A 14,687-nucleotide genomic window follows, 5' to 3' on the forward strand; every position below is an offset into this window, starting at 1 on the left:
TGACTAAATAATTTATAAATACTTTGTTTTTTTTTTTTTTTTTTTTTTTCTTAAACAATAGAAAATGTGAGTTTGTGATTCATTGACCAATAAGAAATGGAACGTGACAAAATGTTGGGCTGTAAGAGATCTTTTTCAACAACAAAACACACACACACACACATGAGCTGTCTTTTTTTTTTTTTTTTTTTTTGTAACACCGAACTTATATTAAAATCTCAAAAGTTTACAACTAAGCATAAGAATCCGGAGGCATGCTCGACGGTACAACGATAAAAGAAAACATTATGAAACATAGAAGGATAAAGCCTATAAGAGGCGAGTCAAGCTCAGCAAGATGAAGAACCCCATGGAGAAGCTTCACCTTAATCTCTAAGGCGATTGTTCGAAAGAACAATTGATAGTCGAAGTCGACGTTGATACACCAATAAAAAACGGTTGGACTGTTGCCCGGTAAGAGCTTTTGGTGAGAAGCTCCAAGACCTTGGACAACACCAAGAAGAAGTCCTATTTGACTTGATTTGAGACTGAAGTTGACATGATCAGTTCTAAACTCCACAAAGCTTCTCAGCGAGACTAGGTGAATCTCAAAAGCTAGCTTAGCCTTCATAGGGACGCTTAGGACAATGGAGTTGGATGATGGACTGAACGGTATAATCGGATCAAAACCTGGAACCTCAACATTACCGTGTCGAAGCCAATAGTTTGTAACCCGGATCACCCTGAGCATATTATCATCACACTCGTTCTGGTTGAGCATGTTTGAGCAAACGTCGGATACGAGGCAGAGTGTTTTAGGACAGTGGAGTCTCTTTGCACAATACTTCAGAGTATTCCTCTGATTTGTTGGAATGAGAGCAAATGGCAGTGGAGGAATGAACTGACCCTTTTCCATTTCTCTTCCTAGGTGAGGAAGGAAGTTGCAACGCAGTGGACATAACCTTGCAGTTAACGGAGATGACAAAAGGTATACTCGGAATAGCTTATCTCCATAGAGTCCTTCGCATTGACACAGCGTTGGCTTGATGACAGATACAAACACAGCGTTGTCAAGGCCGGCAAGGAAGCTGACAAGGGTTGCTGAGAGGCGCACGTTGGAGGCGGGGGTGGTGGGCGGATCTGAACTCCGAACTGAAGAAGACGCTATGCTACACGAGTGACATTGATGCACGGTGTAGTCTAAATAGGATAAGGAGCAGCAGAACGGAGTCACGGCGTCGGTACATGAATCTAAGGCCCTCGTATCATTACACATCAACTGTAGCGAAAACAAAGCCCTTAATACTGGATTTGGCACTTTAAGTTCAAGTTGAGAGTTCTTCTTCGAACTGGTTTGAAAATGAAGCACAAGTTCATCAATGTTCACAGATCTGAAAATCATCTTCTTTAAAATCACAGAGACATTGTTCACGGAGAAGGACGACCTCAGTTTAGAGAGAAACATCGGCTCTGCAACAGAGCATAGCTCGAACATGATGAACACGCGACTAGGAGAGTCGCCTGAGATGGAGGAGCCACCGCCTGAGAGACACGAGGCTTCACAAGGTGGAGGCGTTGAGGGGCGAGCAGATCTGGTGCGAGTTTCGTTGCATCTGCTCGCTCGTAGAGGATGAGAGGTGACTAGAAGATGAACAGGGGAGGCGGAGGCGAACCATAGAGGAGGGGGGCAGATAACAGTGAACGGATCCGGTGAGACAACAACGTAGGAGACGGCGAGAGACTGAGTCGAGGCGGAACGGAGAGCCCGACGCCGGCGGCCATAGGCCTCACCGGCGTCGAGGGATGAGAGCGGCGGCTGCGTGGCTATATTCTCTAGGGTGAACTCTCCCGTTTTTTACACATGAGCTGTCTTGACCTTATCAATTCCTTGTTGTGATGACATCTCTAAAAGTTTTGGTTGTGTGCACGAAATAGAAGTCAGACCCTACTACTTTTCTCACAAATCTATAAATATACATACATACACTCATAACCTCAAAAATAAGATTTGCATTGTCTTAATCCGAATTTCCTTCCCCAAGCAAACCAGCTGTGGAGAAGCCCCAGTCACAACCACAGCCACAAGAGGCAGCTTCTCCTATGGCCACTTTATTTTACTCAGAAATGCTCAGCAGACAAACCAAGTCGCTTTTGGAGGAATATTTCAATGTACGTCTGATGGATGAGGCATTGCAATGCGTAGAGGAACTTAAATCCCCATCTCACCATCCGGAGCTCGTCAAGGAAGCTATCTCCCTCGGCTTGGAAAAAAATCCACCGTTCGTTGAACCAGTGGTGAGACTCTTGAAATATTTGGTCTCTAAGAAGGTTCTAACTCCTAAAGACATAGAGAGTGGTTGTCTGCTTTACGGGTCTATCCTCGATGACATTGGAATCGATCTGCCAAAGGCACCAAACAACTTTGGGGAGATCCTTGGGAGTTTGGTTATGGCCAATGCATCAGATTTTGGGATGGTGGAAGAAATTCTAATGAAAATGGAGGATGATCGGTTCAAGAAAGCAGTTTTGGATGCTGTGATGAAGAGTGTAAGCGAATCTCTGTTGGCCGCGCAAGCAGCCAAAGTCGAGGCTTGCCGTAGTTTGGTGTAAGCTGTTGTGTGGTTTCATCTCTGTTACAGCAGGATACTTCTGGTTCCACCTGAAAAGCTTTAATATCTCTATGTTTGAATAAGTTTGGTTATGTATCCTCTTTGTTATATGGACCATTTGTTAGTGAGTAAATTCACATTTTGAGTTCATTTGTTTATTACCCCAACGAACAATCCAAATAGCATTTTTTTATACTTTCTGACGCCATAGATAACGTTCAGTGAATAGGGAAGAATTACGGTGATTCTTTCTCTAGTTCACCTTGTAGCTTGAGCCCTTGGATTCATTTTTTCTTAGAATTTTGAGTTAATACCATATTTGTAATACCGACTAGTTTCAATCTTGTGATTTGGTTTCGTTTTTTTCTTGATTTGTCTATGTACTTGCTTGTTGCCTACATCTTGGTCTTGATTACTTCAGACGACGAAGATTGTTGGATGGGTAGTCTTAAGACTCTAACAATCTTTGAAGAAATATTTAATTAATAAGCAAGCATGTTATAATAAACAATAAAACTAGTTCAAGATGCGCAAGATCAAAGGTATGATGAATGGTAGGTAATGTTTGACAATTTCTGAATGAAAACAATAATGATTAATAGGCATCATGAAACAATATAGTTTTTGATTTTTTTTTAAAGAAAAGTAGTATTTAATTTAGTGAGAAAGACCGAAATGTAGCTCAATATATTTTTGTTTAATTTCTTGGTACCGTACTCTAGCAAAATCAAACAGAATTGTTCTTTTCCTCCCACTTCGGTTGGCTTGAAGTTATTTTAAAATTGAAAACCAAATGTATTAATTTAGAAAATATTTATGATTAAACAAGACGTAAATGGGATCATCAAATCAAGAGAAAAATATGTCGCCCCCCTAAACACTTGCCAATTGGGTTGAGATACACATAATTTCTAAATACTTTGTTTCTTAAACAATAGAAAATGTGAGTTTGTGGTGTCACAAAAAAAAAATGTGAGTTTGTGATTCATTGACCAAGGTTATATGACCAATAAGAAATGGAACGTGAGAAAATGTTTTTTGGGCTGTAAGAGATCTTTTCAACAACAAAACACACACACACACATGAGCTGTCTTGACCTCGTCAATGCCTTGTTGTGATGACATCTCTAAAAGTTTTGGTTGTGTGCACGAAATAGAAGTGAGACCCTGCTACTTTTCTCACAAATCTATAAATATACATACATACACTCATAACTTCAAAAACAAGTTTTGCATTTTCTCAATCCAAATTTAGTCAAAGAAGACACAAAAAAAGATGAGAACATCTTCTCTTCTTGGTTTATTTTTGATCGTCTCCGTCTTGCTACTTTCTCAATCCCACATAACTTCATGCAAACGTGACGGATCCAGGATCATTCCTTTGGGTCGTGAACTAGTTGAGCAAGAAGAGTACCCGGAAGGTTCGTCTCACGGTCATCACCATCATGACCATCTTCGAGCTTTCGTGAAGAAATCCAAGAAGTCCAAGAAGAAGAAGAAGTCGTCGGCTACTAGAAATATTCTCTCTAGCCCACTTACTTATCTATCTACTGTTGTAACTTCCTTTGTTTTACTGCTCGCCGCATTCTAATCGGTTTACCAAGATATTAGGCTGCGGCTTGTGGTTTTAATTATTTTTGTTTTTCTCGTAATGGTTTGAATTTACATGTTTGATTGAGTTTGTATTTGTGGTTGTTTGATTTACTTTTGGGGACAAAGATTGAGTTTGTAACTGTCTAAAGTTTGAAAGTTGTTTTCTCTGGTTGTATTATTAATGTGATTCTTGTTAATTTTTTGCTGCTGTTCTCAGTTCGAGGCTACAAAAGAATATGGAAGATCCAACCCCATTAACCCATGCCAACGAGGAATGTATGCCAAATCTGCTGCGTTGCATAATATTACTTGTACAGATATCTGGAACATCCCCTAAACTTTAGAAAAAACAAATCACTGGTACACAACTACATGCAGTATCAGTATTTCTACCTTACCGGTAGAAATACTCTTTTACCGGTCCAGTCAATTGAAAAGCATAAGATCTTTAGAATTGTAAGAGTATATATATAAATTATAGTCTCTAAATTGTTAAAAACAAAAGTATTTGAGTGTATACACAGAATAATCTGTTGGTCTCGGCATCCGTAGTTAATTAAAAAAAAATTGAACTCTTAATAGAATTCTTTATAACCCTGAAATCTCAAAACCGACCTTTATTGTGTAAAATCCCGTCAACCACATTTATTTTCCCTTATTCATCAAACTCACAATGGGCACTACAAGTGTTATTATATAGACCTATTGCCTATTGCAGACGAAAATCAAGAAAACAAAGCGCAAACGTAGACCTATTGCAGGCGAAGACTTGCACAACAAGGCTACTGTAATCCATCAGATCATCCTGAGGCTTTTCGAGTTTTCCCAAACAGATCATCAGTGACAAAGTTTGTATGTTTCATAAGGATATAAATGGTTCTACTCTCTTAGTAGAATATTTTTTTTTAGGGTCAAATCTTAGTAGAATCAGTTTAGAAGATGTATCTCTCAACTCTCAAAGGAATCTAATTATATATGTAACATAACCTACAATACGCTGGTATCAATACAAAAGTCACATGAAGTAAGATGAGAGAAGCCGAGAGGTATTCCTTTGCTCAACAAAGAAAAAAAATGCATCAACATTACCTATGTGGATATAACCTAACCTAGCAAACAACCTGATGCATAAACATTTTAGCAGAGCTCGTAACCTTTAATACAGTAAAGCTAACAAGTAAAATCAATCTTGCATATATAAATCAAAAGGAAAAAAAAACAATGTAACAAACCCACAATGTTTTCACAAATCTCTTCAGTACACAAGTAAACACATTACAAATCAAACTTATTAGGTACAAAGAGTTTAACAGTTTCAAAGAAACAAACAGATATCAGATCAAGCAGAGTAGTAGAGAGGGCGTCTGGCTTCATCGAAGTACTCATCTCTGTTCTGGAACACAATCACGTAAAGTGCGTATATTATGCCAGGGACATAGCCTAAGATAGTCAGGACCAAGCAAATCAAGAACTCCACCTGAAACCAACAAACCAGAGTTGAATATTATATAAACTCCACCAACCACTCCACTTCATTAGTCAGAGTTGAGGATTCCGAGAGAGAGAGAGTTAGAAGAGAACTTACAGTGCAACATCCACGCCTGAGGCAAACTCCTAGAGGAGGAAGAAGGATCGCGATCAAGATCTCGCACAAGATTTCGCACTTGCTCGGCATTTTTCTTAGAAGATGTAGAAGAAAAGATGAAGTATGAGTTTTGATCTTATAATGGAACTCACGGAGAAGAAGATCTTTAAGACAGAACACTGATTAGTTGTTGCCGGCACAGAGAACCAATAGAAAGTGAGAACACTCCACGTTTACCCCCCCACTCCTTTATTTTCATCTCAACGTGTATTGATCACACACAGAATATGGTACGACTTAGCACACACGATCCTTATCTATTACAAGTGGTCCCCACAAAGATCCAGTGAAGCGTAATCAACGCTTCTAAAAGGTCAACATAAGATCTGAACCGTTCATTTTATCGAATTTATTTAATCGTAACGGGTTCCAGACCAGTTCATACGGACATCTCGTGTACCTTTCCTGACATCCCCAAGTTAAAGGACTGTGTGACAAAGTGGGCCTAGAAAGGCCTGTTTTGATTTAAATACATTTAGTCTGGGTTAGCTCGTATCAGCGATCAGACGATGCTGCGGTTGCTTGGATGGAAAGCTATAAAGATTCTATTTATCACATTGTTTCTAATGAAATCAAAACGTGAGCTAAAAGCCTAACAATTTTCTTTGTGGAGTTTATCTTCCATAGTTGTCACACAAAAAAAACAAAATAAAAACAAAAAAAAAACAAAAAAAAATAACAAGAAAATTAGTAACACAATTTATACGAACTCAATCAAATGATAAAGGCTGGGAAATTTGGTTTCTTGATCTCCTTCAAATGCTTTAATTTTGAGATACTATCAGTAGCACCATCGCTAGTCAACTTACTACACCCAAACAAGTCCAGATACTCTAGATTCAAACATCCTTCACAAAGTTGGGCAAGACCATTATCAGACAATGTGGAGAATCGAAGTTCCAGGTGTTTCAGCTGATCCATGTGTTTCCCAATTACATAAGCATCAATATTCCCATATATCAAGAAGAGAGATGGATCCTCCAGATAGTTACTAGGCACGGACCTCGTGACCTCGGCTGGATCTATCAAATTCCGTTTAAAAGTCTGAATGTTCTTGCAGCTCTTGCCCAGCATATCCACACACACACAAGATATTTTGTAGGAGAAGCTAATATCAAGTTCCTTGAGCTTAGGGCACATTAAGGCTATCTTCAACATCGAGTCATCTGTAACCTTAGGGCAATACTTAACCGAAAGTACCTCGAGATTAGGACACCTACAAAGAAAAATGCATGGAACTTGCAGTTTGGTAAGAGATTCTATATAAACAAAATTCAAATGTTACACCTAACTACAGCAAAAACTCTATAAATTAATACTTCGAAAAATTATTAGTTTAATAGTATTGATTAATTAGTATGAGTTTTACTATAGATAAAAAATCTTCCATGGAATCAAGTGAAAATAAGAATCTTGAAACTTAGGCTACCTCTGGGCGACGTACGAGATAGAGCTATCCGTGCAATGCCTGACTCGAACCTCCTTTAGACCGCCTTGGCTCCAATCCACAACAGACCGGAGGACAGAATCGATTTTGTCCCCGAACTCGGGACTCCACCAACAGCTGACAGAACCAGGGAGAGACCGGAAATTGGTTTCGAGATCGAAGACCAAGTTGAGCGACGGGTCTTGGCACCCGTTCATCCAAGTCTTGCAGACGAACATCGGTCCGGTCCATCTTTCTTCTAGGCTCAGCCGTGAGAAGATGTCGAGGAGACATTCTTGAGTCAACTCCATCCAGTCTGGACCAAATTCCCATCCCATAACCACTTTTTATGTACAACGACTTAGAAGAGGAAGAAGATAAATAAAATCTTGAGAATGTCTTGTATCCCAAGTTACCTTTGAATAGTCTTCGACTCGAGCTGAAATGTCTAAATGTCTGGATTTGCCTCAAGCTGAAATGTCAAATGGTAGGATTTTTTTCAGCTGAATGTTGATTTGACATTCACGAATAACATTTTAAATACGTGGTTCCAAGTACTATTTTGAACATTTCAACAAGGAATCATAAGAGTTTCTTTAAATTCATCTAAAAATTATTAAATATTTAAAGTCAAATAATTTTAAATCCAGCATCCTAATAATAAATTAGTTTGTTTAAACTACGTGCACGTAAGCAGTTGCATTTTGGAAACTACACAAAGTATAAGATATAATAGATGTTGGTGGTACTTCCGCATCTGTTCCTAAAAACAAATCTCATTAACTGATTAGTTCTGCAGCATTGAAGAGACAATATTAGTCCGTTGCACGCTGTCGGATATTTATTAATCTAAATTTAGAGCAAGTAGCTGTATCATCCAAATGGTTGTAACTTGTAAATTACTTCGCCAAACAAAAGTATTATATCAAACCAACATATGACTAGAACTATAATTTTTTTTATCAACATCTACTATGCTGATCTAACGTCGGTTTTGCAAGGTTTTATGTTCTACGCTTGTTTAAAAAAAGTTAGAGGTAATTGGGTCAAAAACAATGGAAGATGTCAAAATTAGCTAAATGTCCATGGAATAAAAGTTTTTAGATCCGGTTTTGCAAGGTTTATGTTCTACGCTTGTTTAAAAAATGTTAGAGGTAATTGGGTCAAAAACAATGGAAGATGTCAAAATTAGCTAAATGTCCATGGAATAAAAGTTTGTCAAATGTGGCAGGTGAAAGTGGTATAGAAAGACAAAGAAATTAACCAGTCATAAGTATCAGAGAAAAGACCAATTTTAGTCAGTAGTAACAATTTTTTAATAACGTATAAAACTGCAACCACAACCACAGATACCATATCTCTGTGTAAACGCCTGCAGATACCGGTTTAGTGATATTAAGTTTAACCAGGAAGCAGAGCTCAGTTAAAGGTGGTTCACGTCTGGCTGACAACAAAGAAGTTGTGTCTAGTCGTAGGTAGTCGTTTTGAAGTACCCGGATTGTAATGTAAAATTCGTTGATAATAATGTTCTTTTGAAATAATGTGTGTGTGATTGTGAACAAACTGTTGAAAAGCAAGATGAAAGACTTTTGTTGTTCAAAACTTTGAAATTTTTTCCTTGCTCTTACGACTTGCATGATCATCGAATCACCAAGGATAAACCAAACTCCCCTGGTAATATTCAATTTTATATTCTTACTTTCCAAGTTCCAACCCGTTCCCTCTGTTCTTGCTTTCCTATGTCTACTACACTCATGGTCACACTTTTGTTCCTACTCTTCCAGTTTTTAAGCTTCTCTGTTCAAGCTCAAAGTGGAGAGTGGGAGACACCACCACCACCAACAACGACAGAGTTCATTTTCAAAGGTTTTAGGGAAAACAACTCGGAGATTCAAACAGAAGGAGCAGCGGCCATCCAACCAGATGGACTACTGAGACTCACCGATGAAAACCTAGACGTCACTGGAACAGCGTTCTACGGCAAACCGGTGAGACTGCTTGTCCATAGCAACAACCTCAATCACTCAACAACGAAGGAAGCAGAAGTTTGTTCGTTTAGCACTTCTTTCGTCTTCACGTTTGTCCCTTCCAACTCTAGCAACGGAGGAGGTTTCGGCTTCACCTTCACACTATCTCCCACCCCAACCCGTCCAGGCGCCGGTTCTGGCCAATACTTTGGACTTCTCAACGAGACCAACGACGGGAATCCCATGAATCACGTTTTCGCAGTCAAGTTCGATACTCATGCAACAGGCAATCACATCGGTTTGAGTTTCAACAGCGTCACCTCGGATGTCCAGATCCCGGTAGCTTATACAACTGACGATGATGTAAAAGACGGTTTCGAACTCGAACCAATCATCGTCCGGTTGGATTACAACGGACAAAACCAAGTGCTGAATTTGATCGTTTCCTTTGCCAAACTTCCAATCGCACCATCAACCCCATCCATCTCCCATATTGTTCCAAAACTGTCAGAGATCGTGCAAGAAAAAATGTACGTTGGGTTCACCGCAGCCACAGGAAAAAATAGGTCGAGTGCTCATTATTTGATGGGTTGGAGTTTCAGAAGCTGTCGAGATGGTTTAACTGCAGACATGCTAGTTTTACAGGAACTTCCTCTTTGGCAGCAGCTCAATATGGGGAATAAGAATAAAGGTTACATATACCATTTGTATTTTTACTGAACTTATCTCAGATTTTTAGTTTGATTCCATACTCACAAGGTATACTTTCTTAAACGTTTTTTTCAGATGATCAATCCATGGTCACAAAGATTCTCATAGGTTAGATACCTAACCACAAAATCTTTAGATTTCTTGATAAAAATTTAACAGGTTTTTAGTGATATACTATTTCTGGTAAAAAAAATCTTTAATGTTTTAATTTTTACCCATCAATTTAAAAGTTATTAACGTATGTCATCCTCTCTCTATGTGACCAAAGGTGACATATATTAACGGTTTGTAAGTTAAAAGATTAAAAAAACAATTATTGAAAAGTTTTTTACAATCAAAAATAATCGAGAGAATCACTAAAAACTCAAATTTAGCTAATACAATCTATGTGTTTTTTTTCTTTTCCTTAGCGGCGAGTGTGATAGTAAGTACTCTGGTGGTGTTGGGGGTCGCAGCATTTTTTATCAGAAAAAGGAAAACATCAAATGCTCAGAGAAGAAAAAACCTCAAGGCTCTTACCGCATTGAAGCATTATCATTACAAAGAAGTGAAGAGGTTTACAAACTCATTTGCTTGTGTAGTTGGGAAAGGAGGATTTGGAACTGTTTACAAAGGAAACCTTCCCGATGGACGTAACGTCGCGGTGAAAGTTTTGAAGGACTCAAAGAGCAACGGTGAAGACTTCATCAACGAAGTCGCCAGTATGAGCCAAACGTCTCACGTCAACATTGTTTCTTTGGTTGGATTCTGCTACGAAGGATCAAAAAGAATGATTGTTTACGAATTTCTAGAGAATGGGTCTTTGGATCAATTTATCTCCACGAGCGCCTCATCAGTTGCTGAATGGAGAAGAAGGCTTTACGAGATTTTACTAGGAGTTGCTCGCGGTCTTGAGTACTTGCACTACGGCTGCAAAACAAGGATTGTGCATTTCGACATTAAACCGCAGAACGTGTTGTTGGATTGCAATCTTTGCCCCAAAGTTTCTGATTTTGGCCTCGCTAAGCTCTGCGAGAAGAAAGAGAGCATCATGTCACTGTTGGACACGAGAGGCACAATAGGGTACATTGCGCCGGAGATGATCTCCAGAGTTTATGGTGGCGTGTCTCACAAGTCAGATGTCTATAGCTATGGAATGTTGGTACTCGAGATGATTGGTGCAACAGACAAAGACACTGTCGAAAACACTACGTCAAACACTACTAGCTCGGTTTATTTCCCAGATGGGATTTATAATGATCTTGAAAACGAACAAGAGAGTAGGCTTTATGGGGATGACCTAACCAAAGAAGAAGAAGAAATCACGAAGAAGATGATCTTGGTGGCTCTGTGGTGTATCCAGTCTTATCCTTCAAATAGACCATCCATGAACAGAGTTGTAGAGATGATGGAAGGAAGTTTGGATGCTCTTGAAGTCCCTCCTAGGCCTGTTTTTCAAGCTCCCATTGCGCCTCTTCAAGAATGTTCGACACTTTCAGGGGATGTTTCGGTTTACATAGTAAAATGATCCAAGAAGCCTCCTGGGAACCAAAGTAACTAACTATAAATTATTCAAGTAATTTTGTGTTGAAAACTTCGGTGATTTGTATTCAGAAACTTAATGGATAGTTTAATGTTCTTGTTCTATAACGCATCGTTAGGAAACAAAGATGAATTATTACTCGGGAAAAGTGCATATTCCAACCTGAACAATTTGGATCGTGCCAAATACAACCCGAACTAACGGTTAGTGCCAAATACGATCTGAACTCAATTAAATCTTTAAAAATTTATCCGAACTTTTTAAAACGTGCATAAATCTACATTGAAATATTATTAAAAAGTTGAAATTACATAAACTACTATTTTTTCATGAGAAATTGCCAAAAGTACCATTTTCATAGTACCACTTTTCATGTTTACACTAACCACTTTTACCACTACTTTTAATGAAGGGTTTAGATTTGAAGGTTTAGAATTTATGGTTTAGATTTGATGTTTTAGGATTTAAGGTATATAGGTTAGGGTTTAGAGTTGAGGATTTAGGGTTTAGAGTTGAGGATTTAGGGTTTATAGTTTAGACTTTAGGGTTTAGGGTTTAGGATGTTGAATTTAGGGTATATAGTTTGGGGTTTAGGGTTTAGAGTTGAAAATTTTGGGTTTAGGGTTTAGAATTAGAGGTTTAGGATTTAGAATTTGGGATTCGAATTTTAAAAAGCATATAAAAATAAAGATATAAGAGTCTTTACCATTTTAATAAATAAGGTATTTTTGAAAATGTGTCTTTAATGGTGATAAAGATGAATAATGGTACATTGAAAGTGGTATTTTTGAAAATTCCCCTTTTTTCATCGTATTACATTTTAAAACTTTGGTGATAATTTTTTCTGATTTATATAAATACATAACACGTTTTTACTTATTATATCTTCAATAAACTTATATATTACTAAAATATAAATAATAAAATATTTATAATTAAATTATCTTAGATATACTTAAAATTTTAAAGTTATTTATAAAAAAAAATGTATAGATTATTTTTATTTTTAAAACTTAAGTGAATTTTTTTCAAAGTTAGTATTATATATTTTGATATTTTGTTCAAAATTTTTGAAGTTATTTATATTTTGAACCTTTTACCTTTCAAAATTGAACAAAATATTAAAATATATAATAATAACTTTTGAAAAAAAATCACTTAAGTTTTAAAAATAAAAATAATCTATACAAGAAATTTTTATAAATAACTTCAAAATTTTAAGTATATTTAAGATCATGTAATTATAAATATTTTATTATTTATATTTTAGTAAGATATAAGTTTATTGAAGATATAATAAGTAAAAACATGTTATATATTTATGTAAATCAGAAAAAATTATCACCAAAGTTTTAAAATTTAATACGATGAAAAAATAGTAGTTTATATAATGTCAACTTTTTAATAATATTTCAATGTAGATTTAGGTACGTTTTAAAAAGTTCGAGTAGGTTTTTAAAGTTTTAATTGAGTTCAGGTCGTATTTGGCACTAACCATTAGTTCGGGTTGTATTTGGCACGATCCAAATTGTTCAGGTTGGAATAGGCACTTTTCCCATTATTACTCTATTGGTTTTGGTAATTCTGCCATATTGTACGAAATTCTTTTACAAAAAAAAAAAGAAAATTGCTTTCTTTATAAGAACCATGAAACTTTTTTTCATGAGAAGAAAGTATATATATATGATAATTAAGAAAATACATGAAAGCTTAACTTTGAACTCGACCAAGGAAATAACAAAAAGGTATCTTGACCAACACAAAACAATATGCATTCAGTTAGTAAAATAGGGTGGCTGCAAAATTTGGTTTCTTGATCGCCTTCAGATTCTTCAAACTTGAGGTATGGTTAGTAAGACCTTCGGTAGTCAAGTCCCTACATCCGAGCAAGTCCAAATACTCGAGACTCGAACATTCTTTACAAAGATGGGCAAGACCTATATCAGTCAATGTGGAGTGACGAAGTTCTAGGTGCTTCAGCTGGGACATGTGTCTCCCAATAACATAAGCATCAACGTTCCCTAATGTTTCGAAAAATAGATCACACGCATAGATGGAATGCCTTGCCCTCTCGATCTCGAAAGGATGCATCAAATTCCGTTTTAGAATCTGAAGATTCTTGCAGTTCGCACCCACCAGTTCCATGCACTCGCAAGATATTTCATAAGAGCAGCTTATATCAAGTTCTATAAGCTTAGGACAGTTTAAGGCTATATTCCTCATGGACTCAACTGTGACCTTTGGGCTATACTTAACCGAAAGTACCTCAAGGTTTGGGCACCTGCATATCAAGATTTGATCAAACTAACTTATGCAGTAAAACTCTAAGGAACCACCAAGCAAATTGAGACGTACGTACCTCTCGGCGACGTATGAGAGAGATTGATTCGTGCAATGCCTGACTTTAATCTCCTTGAGACCGCCATGGCTCCGATCCACAGCAGATCGGATGGTTGAGTCTACTTTTTCCTCGAACTTGGGACTCCACCAGTAGATGGAATCAGGAGAAGACAGAAACTCAGCTTCGAGATCCAAGACAGTGTTGAGGGACGGGTCTTGGCATAATTTCATCCACGTCTTGCAGACAAGCATCGGCCCGTTCCATCGTTGCCCCATGCTCAACCGTGAGAAAATGGCAAGGAGACATTCAGGAGTCAACTCTGACCAGTCTGGGCGAAGAGTAGATCCCATCTGATCAAGAAAGAAGAAGATGAATTTAGTGAAAAGGACCCATGAAAAGCTGAAGTTAAGAACAGAGCAAGCTATATTGATATGTCTAAAACAGAGTATATAATATTTTGATCACTAATATACTATGTTTTCAGAATTATTGGTTTCTTGATTATTTACCTTTGTGTTTATATTCAGAAAAGGATTATGTGCTTCTTGTTCTTCGTCAACCATAAAATACAAGACATCTCCATCTTTCCTCTCTCGCTGACTTACGAATAGTCTTTTGTTTATACTATTTTCCACTGTACTGTTTAATTTTGTCTCTCTAATAACAATAGAAAATTCTAAAATAAAGGTACTTGTAGCAAATTTGTATAGTTCTTCTTATAGTTAAAGTCTAAATATGTCCTGATAGATTAAAAGAATGAAACATATCAACACAACTACACTATTTCCTTAACCGAAGATAGGAAGAAGAGAGTTCTGTAGCAATTTTATAATATGGTGGATCAATCAACTTGAGAAACATTGGGATATTAATCCAATTCTTGTTCTCAACATT

General features: G+C 37.3%; 6 protein-coding genes across 6 annotated transcripts; 3 read left to right on the forward strand and 3 right to left on the reverse strand.

Annotated features, from left to right (window-relative positions):
* The first annotated feature begins 1,994 nt into the window (after nt 1-1,994).
* Nucleotides 1,995-2,738, forward strand: LOC108855350 (eukaryotic translation initiation factor). Its single transcript, XM_018629152.2, has one exon. The coding sequence runs from the start codon at nt 2,080-2,082 to the stop codon at nt 2,587-2,589; it is 510 nt and encodes a 169-aa protein (XP_018484654.1). The 5' UTR covers nt 1,995-2,079; the 3' UTR covers nt 2,590-2,738.
* Nucleotides 2,739-3,785: 1,047 nt separating this feature from the next.
* On the forward strand, nt 3,786-4,380 carry LOC108855352 (uncharacterized). The gene has a single exon (XM_018629154.2). The coding sequence runs from the start codon at nt 3,865-3,867 to the stop codon at nt 4,177-4,179; it is 315 nt and encodes a 104-aa protein (XP_018484656.1). The 5' UTR covers nt 3,786-3,864; the 3' UTR covers nt 4,180-4,380.
* Nucleotides 4,381-5,352: 972 nt separating this feature from the next.
* LOC108855354 (UPF0057 membrane protein At4g30660) lies at nt 5,353-5,988 on the reverse strand. The gene is made up of 2 exons (XM_018629157.2): nt 5,767-5,988; nt 5,353-5,658 (listed from the first exon to the last, which is right to left on the reverse strand). Exons 1-2 carry the CDS (start codon nt 5,854-5,856, stop codon nt 5,521-5,523), a joined length of 228 nt encoding a protein of 75 aa, XP_018484659.1. The 5' UTR covers nt 5,857-5,988; the 3' UTR covers nt 5,353-5,520.
* Nucleotides 5,989-6,526: 538 nt separating this feature from the next.
* On the reverse strand, nt 6,527-7,590 carry LOC108849962 (putative F-box/LRR-repeat protein 19). Its single transcript, XM_018623556.2, has 2 exons — nt 7,256-7,590; nt 6,527-7,042 (listed from the first exon to the last, which is right to left on the reverse strand). Exons 1-2 carry the CDS (start codon nt 7,588-7,590, stop codon nt 6,541-6,543), a joined length of 837 nt encoding a protein of 278 aa, XP_018479058.1. The 3' UTR covers nt 6,527-6,540.
* A 1,416-nt stretch (nt 7,591-9,006) lies between these two features.
* Nucleotides 9,007-11,484, forward strand: LOC108849963 (LEAF RUST 10 DISEASE-RESISTANCE LOCUS RECEPTOR-LIKE PROTEIN KINASE-like 2.3). The gene is made up of 2 exons (XM_056996318.1): nt 9,007-9,910; nt 10,341-11,484. The coding sequence occupies exons 1-2, from the start codon at nt 9,007-9,009 to the stop codon at nt 11,435-11,437; spliced, it is 2,001 nt and encodes a 666-aa protein (XP_056852298.1). The 3' UTR covers nt 11,438-11,484.
* Nucleotides 11,485-13,095: 1,611 nt separating this feature from the next.
* On the reverse strand, nt 13,096-14,452 carry LOC130501405 (putative F-box/LRR-repeat protein 19). The gene is made up of 3 exons (XM_056996315.1): nt 14,303-14,452; nt 13,812-14,143; nt 13,096-13,733 (listed from the first exon to the last, which is right to left on the reverse strand). The coding sequence occupies exons 1-3, from the start codon at nt 14,354-14,356 to the stop codon at nt 13,232-13,234; spliced, it is 888 nt and encodes a 295-aa protein (XP_056852295.1). The 5' UTR covers nt 14,357-14,452; the 3' UTR covers nt 13,096-13,231.
* Nucleotides 14,453-14,687: the final 235 nt, after the last annotated feature.

This window comes from Raphanus sativus, unplaced genomic scaffold (assembly GCF_000801105.2).
Source record: "Raphanus sativus cultivar WK10039 unplaced genomic scaffold, ASM80110v3 Scaffold0186, whole genome shotgun sequence".
Lineage (NCBI taxonomy): Eukaryota > Viridiplantae > Streptophyta > Magnoliopsida > Brassicales > Brassicaceae > Raphanus > Raphanus sativus.

Bases quoted from the DNA above. Each gene is read 5' to 3' on its own strand.
- LOC130501405 (XM_056996315.1), bottom strand. From the start codon at position 14,356: ATGGTTGACGAAGAACAAGAAGCACATAATCCTTTTCTGAATATAAAC. The intron at 14,144-14,302 runs GTAAATAATCAA...TTTCTTGATCAG, and splicing joins TTCTGAATATAAACACAAAG to ATGGGATCTACTCTTCGCCC. The intron at 13,734-13,811 runs GTACGTACGTCT...CTTGATATGCAG, and splicing joins CTCTCATACGTCGCCGAGAG to GTGCCCAAACCTTGAGGTAC.
- LOC108855354 (XM_018629157.2), bottom strand. From the start codon at position 5,856: ATGCCGAGCAAGTGCGAAATCTTGTGCGAGATCTTGATCGCGATCCTT. The intron at 5,659-5,766 runs GTAAGTTCTCTT...TGTTGGTTTCAG, and splicing joins TCAGGCGTGGATGTTGCACT to GTGGAGTTCTTGATTTGCTT.
- LOC108855352 (XM_018629154.2), top strand. From the start codon at position 3,865: ATGAGAACATCTTCTCTTCTTGGTTTATTTTTGATCGTCTCCGTCTTG.
- LOC108849963 (XM_056996318.1), top strand. From the start codon at position 9,007: ATGGTCACACTTTTGTTCCTACTCTTCCAGTTTTTAAGCTTCTCTGTT. The intron at 9,911-10,340 runs GTTACATATACC...TCTTTTCCTTAG, and splicing joins TATGGGGAATAAGAATAAAG to CGGCGAGTGTGATAGTAAGT.
- LOC108849962 (XM_018623556.2), bottom strand. From the start codon at position 7,590: ATGGGATGGGAATTTGGTCCAGACTGGATGGAGTTGACTCAAGAATGT. The intron at 7,043-7,255 runs GTAGCCTAAGTT...TTTTCTTTGTAG, and splicing joins ATCTCGTACGTCGCCCAGAG to GTGTCCTAATCTCGAGGTAC.
- LOC108855350 (XM_018629152.2), top strand. From the start codon at position 2,080: ATGGCCACTTTATTTTACTCAGAAATGCTCAGCAGACAAACCAAGTCG.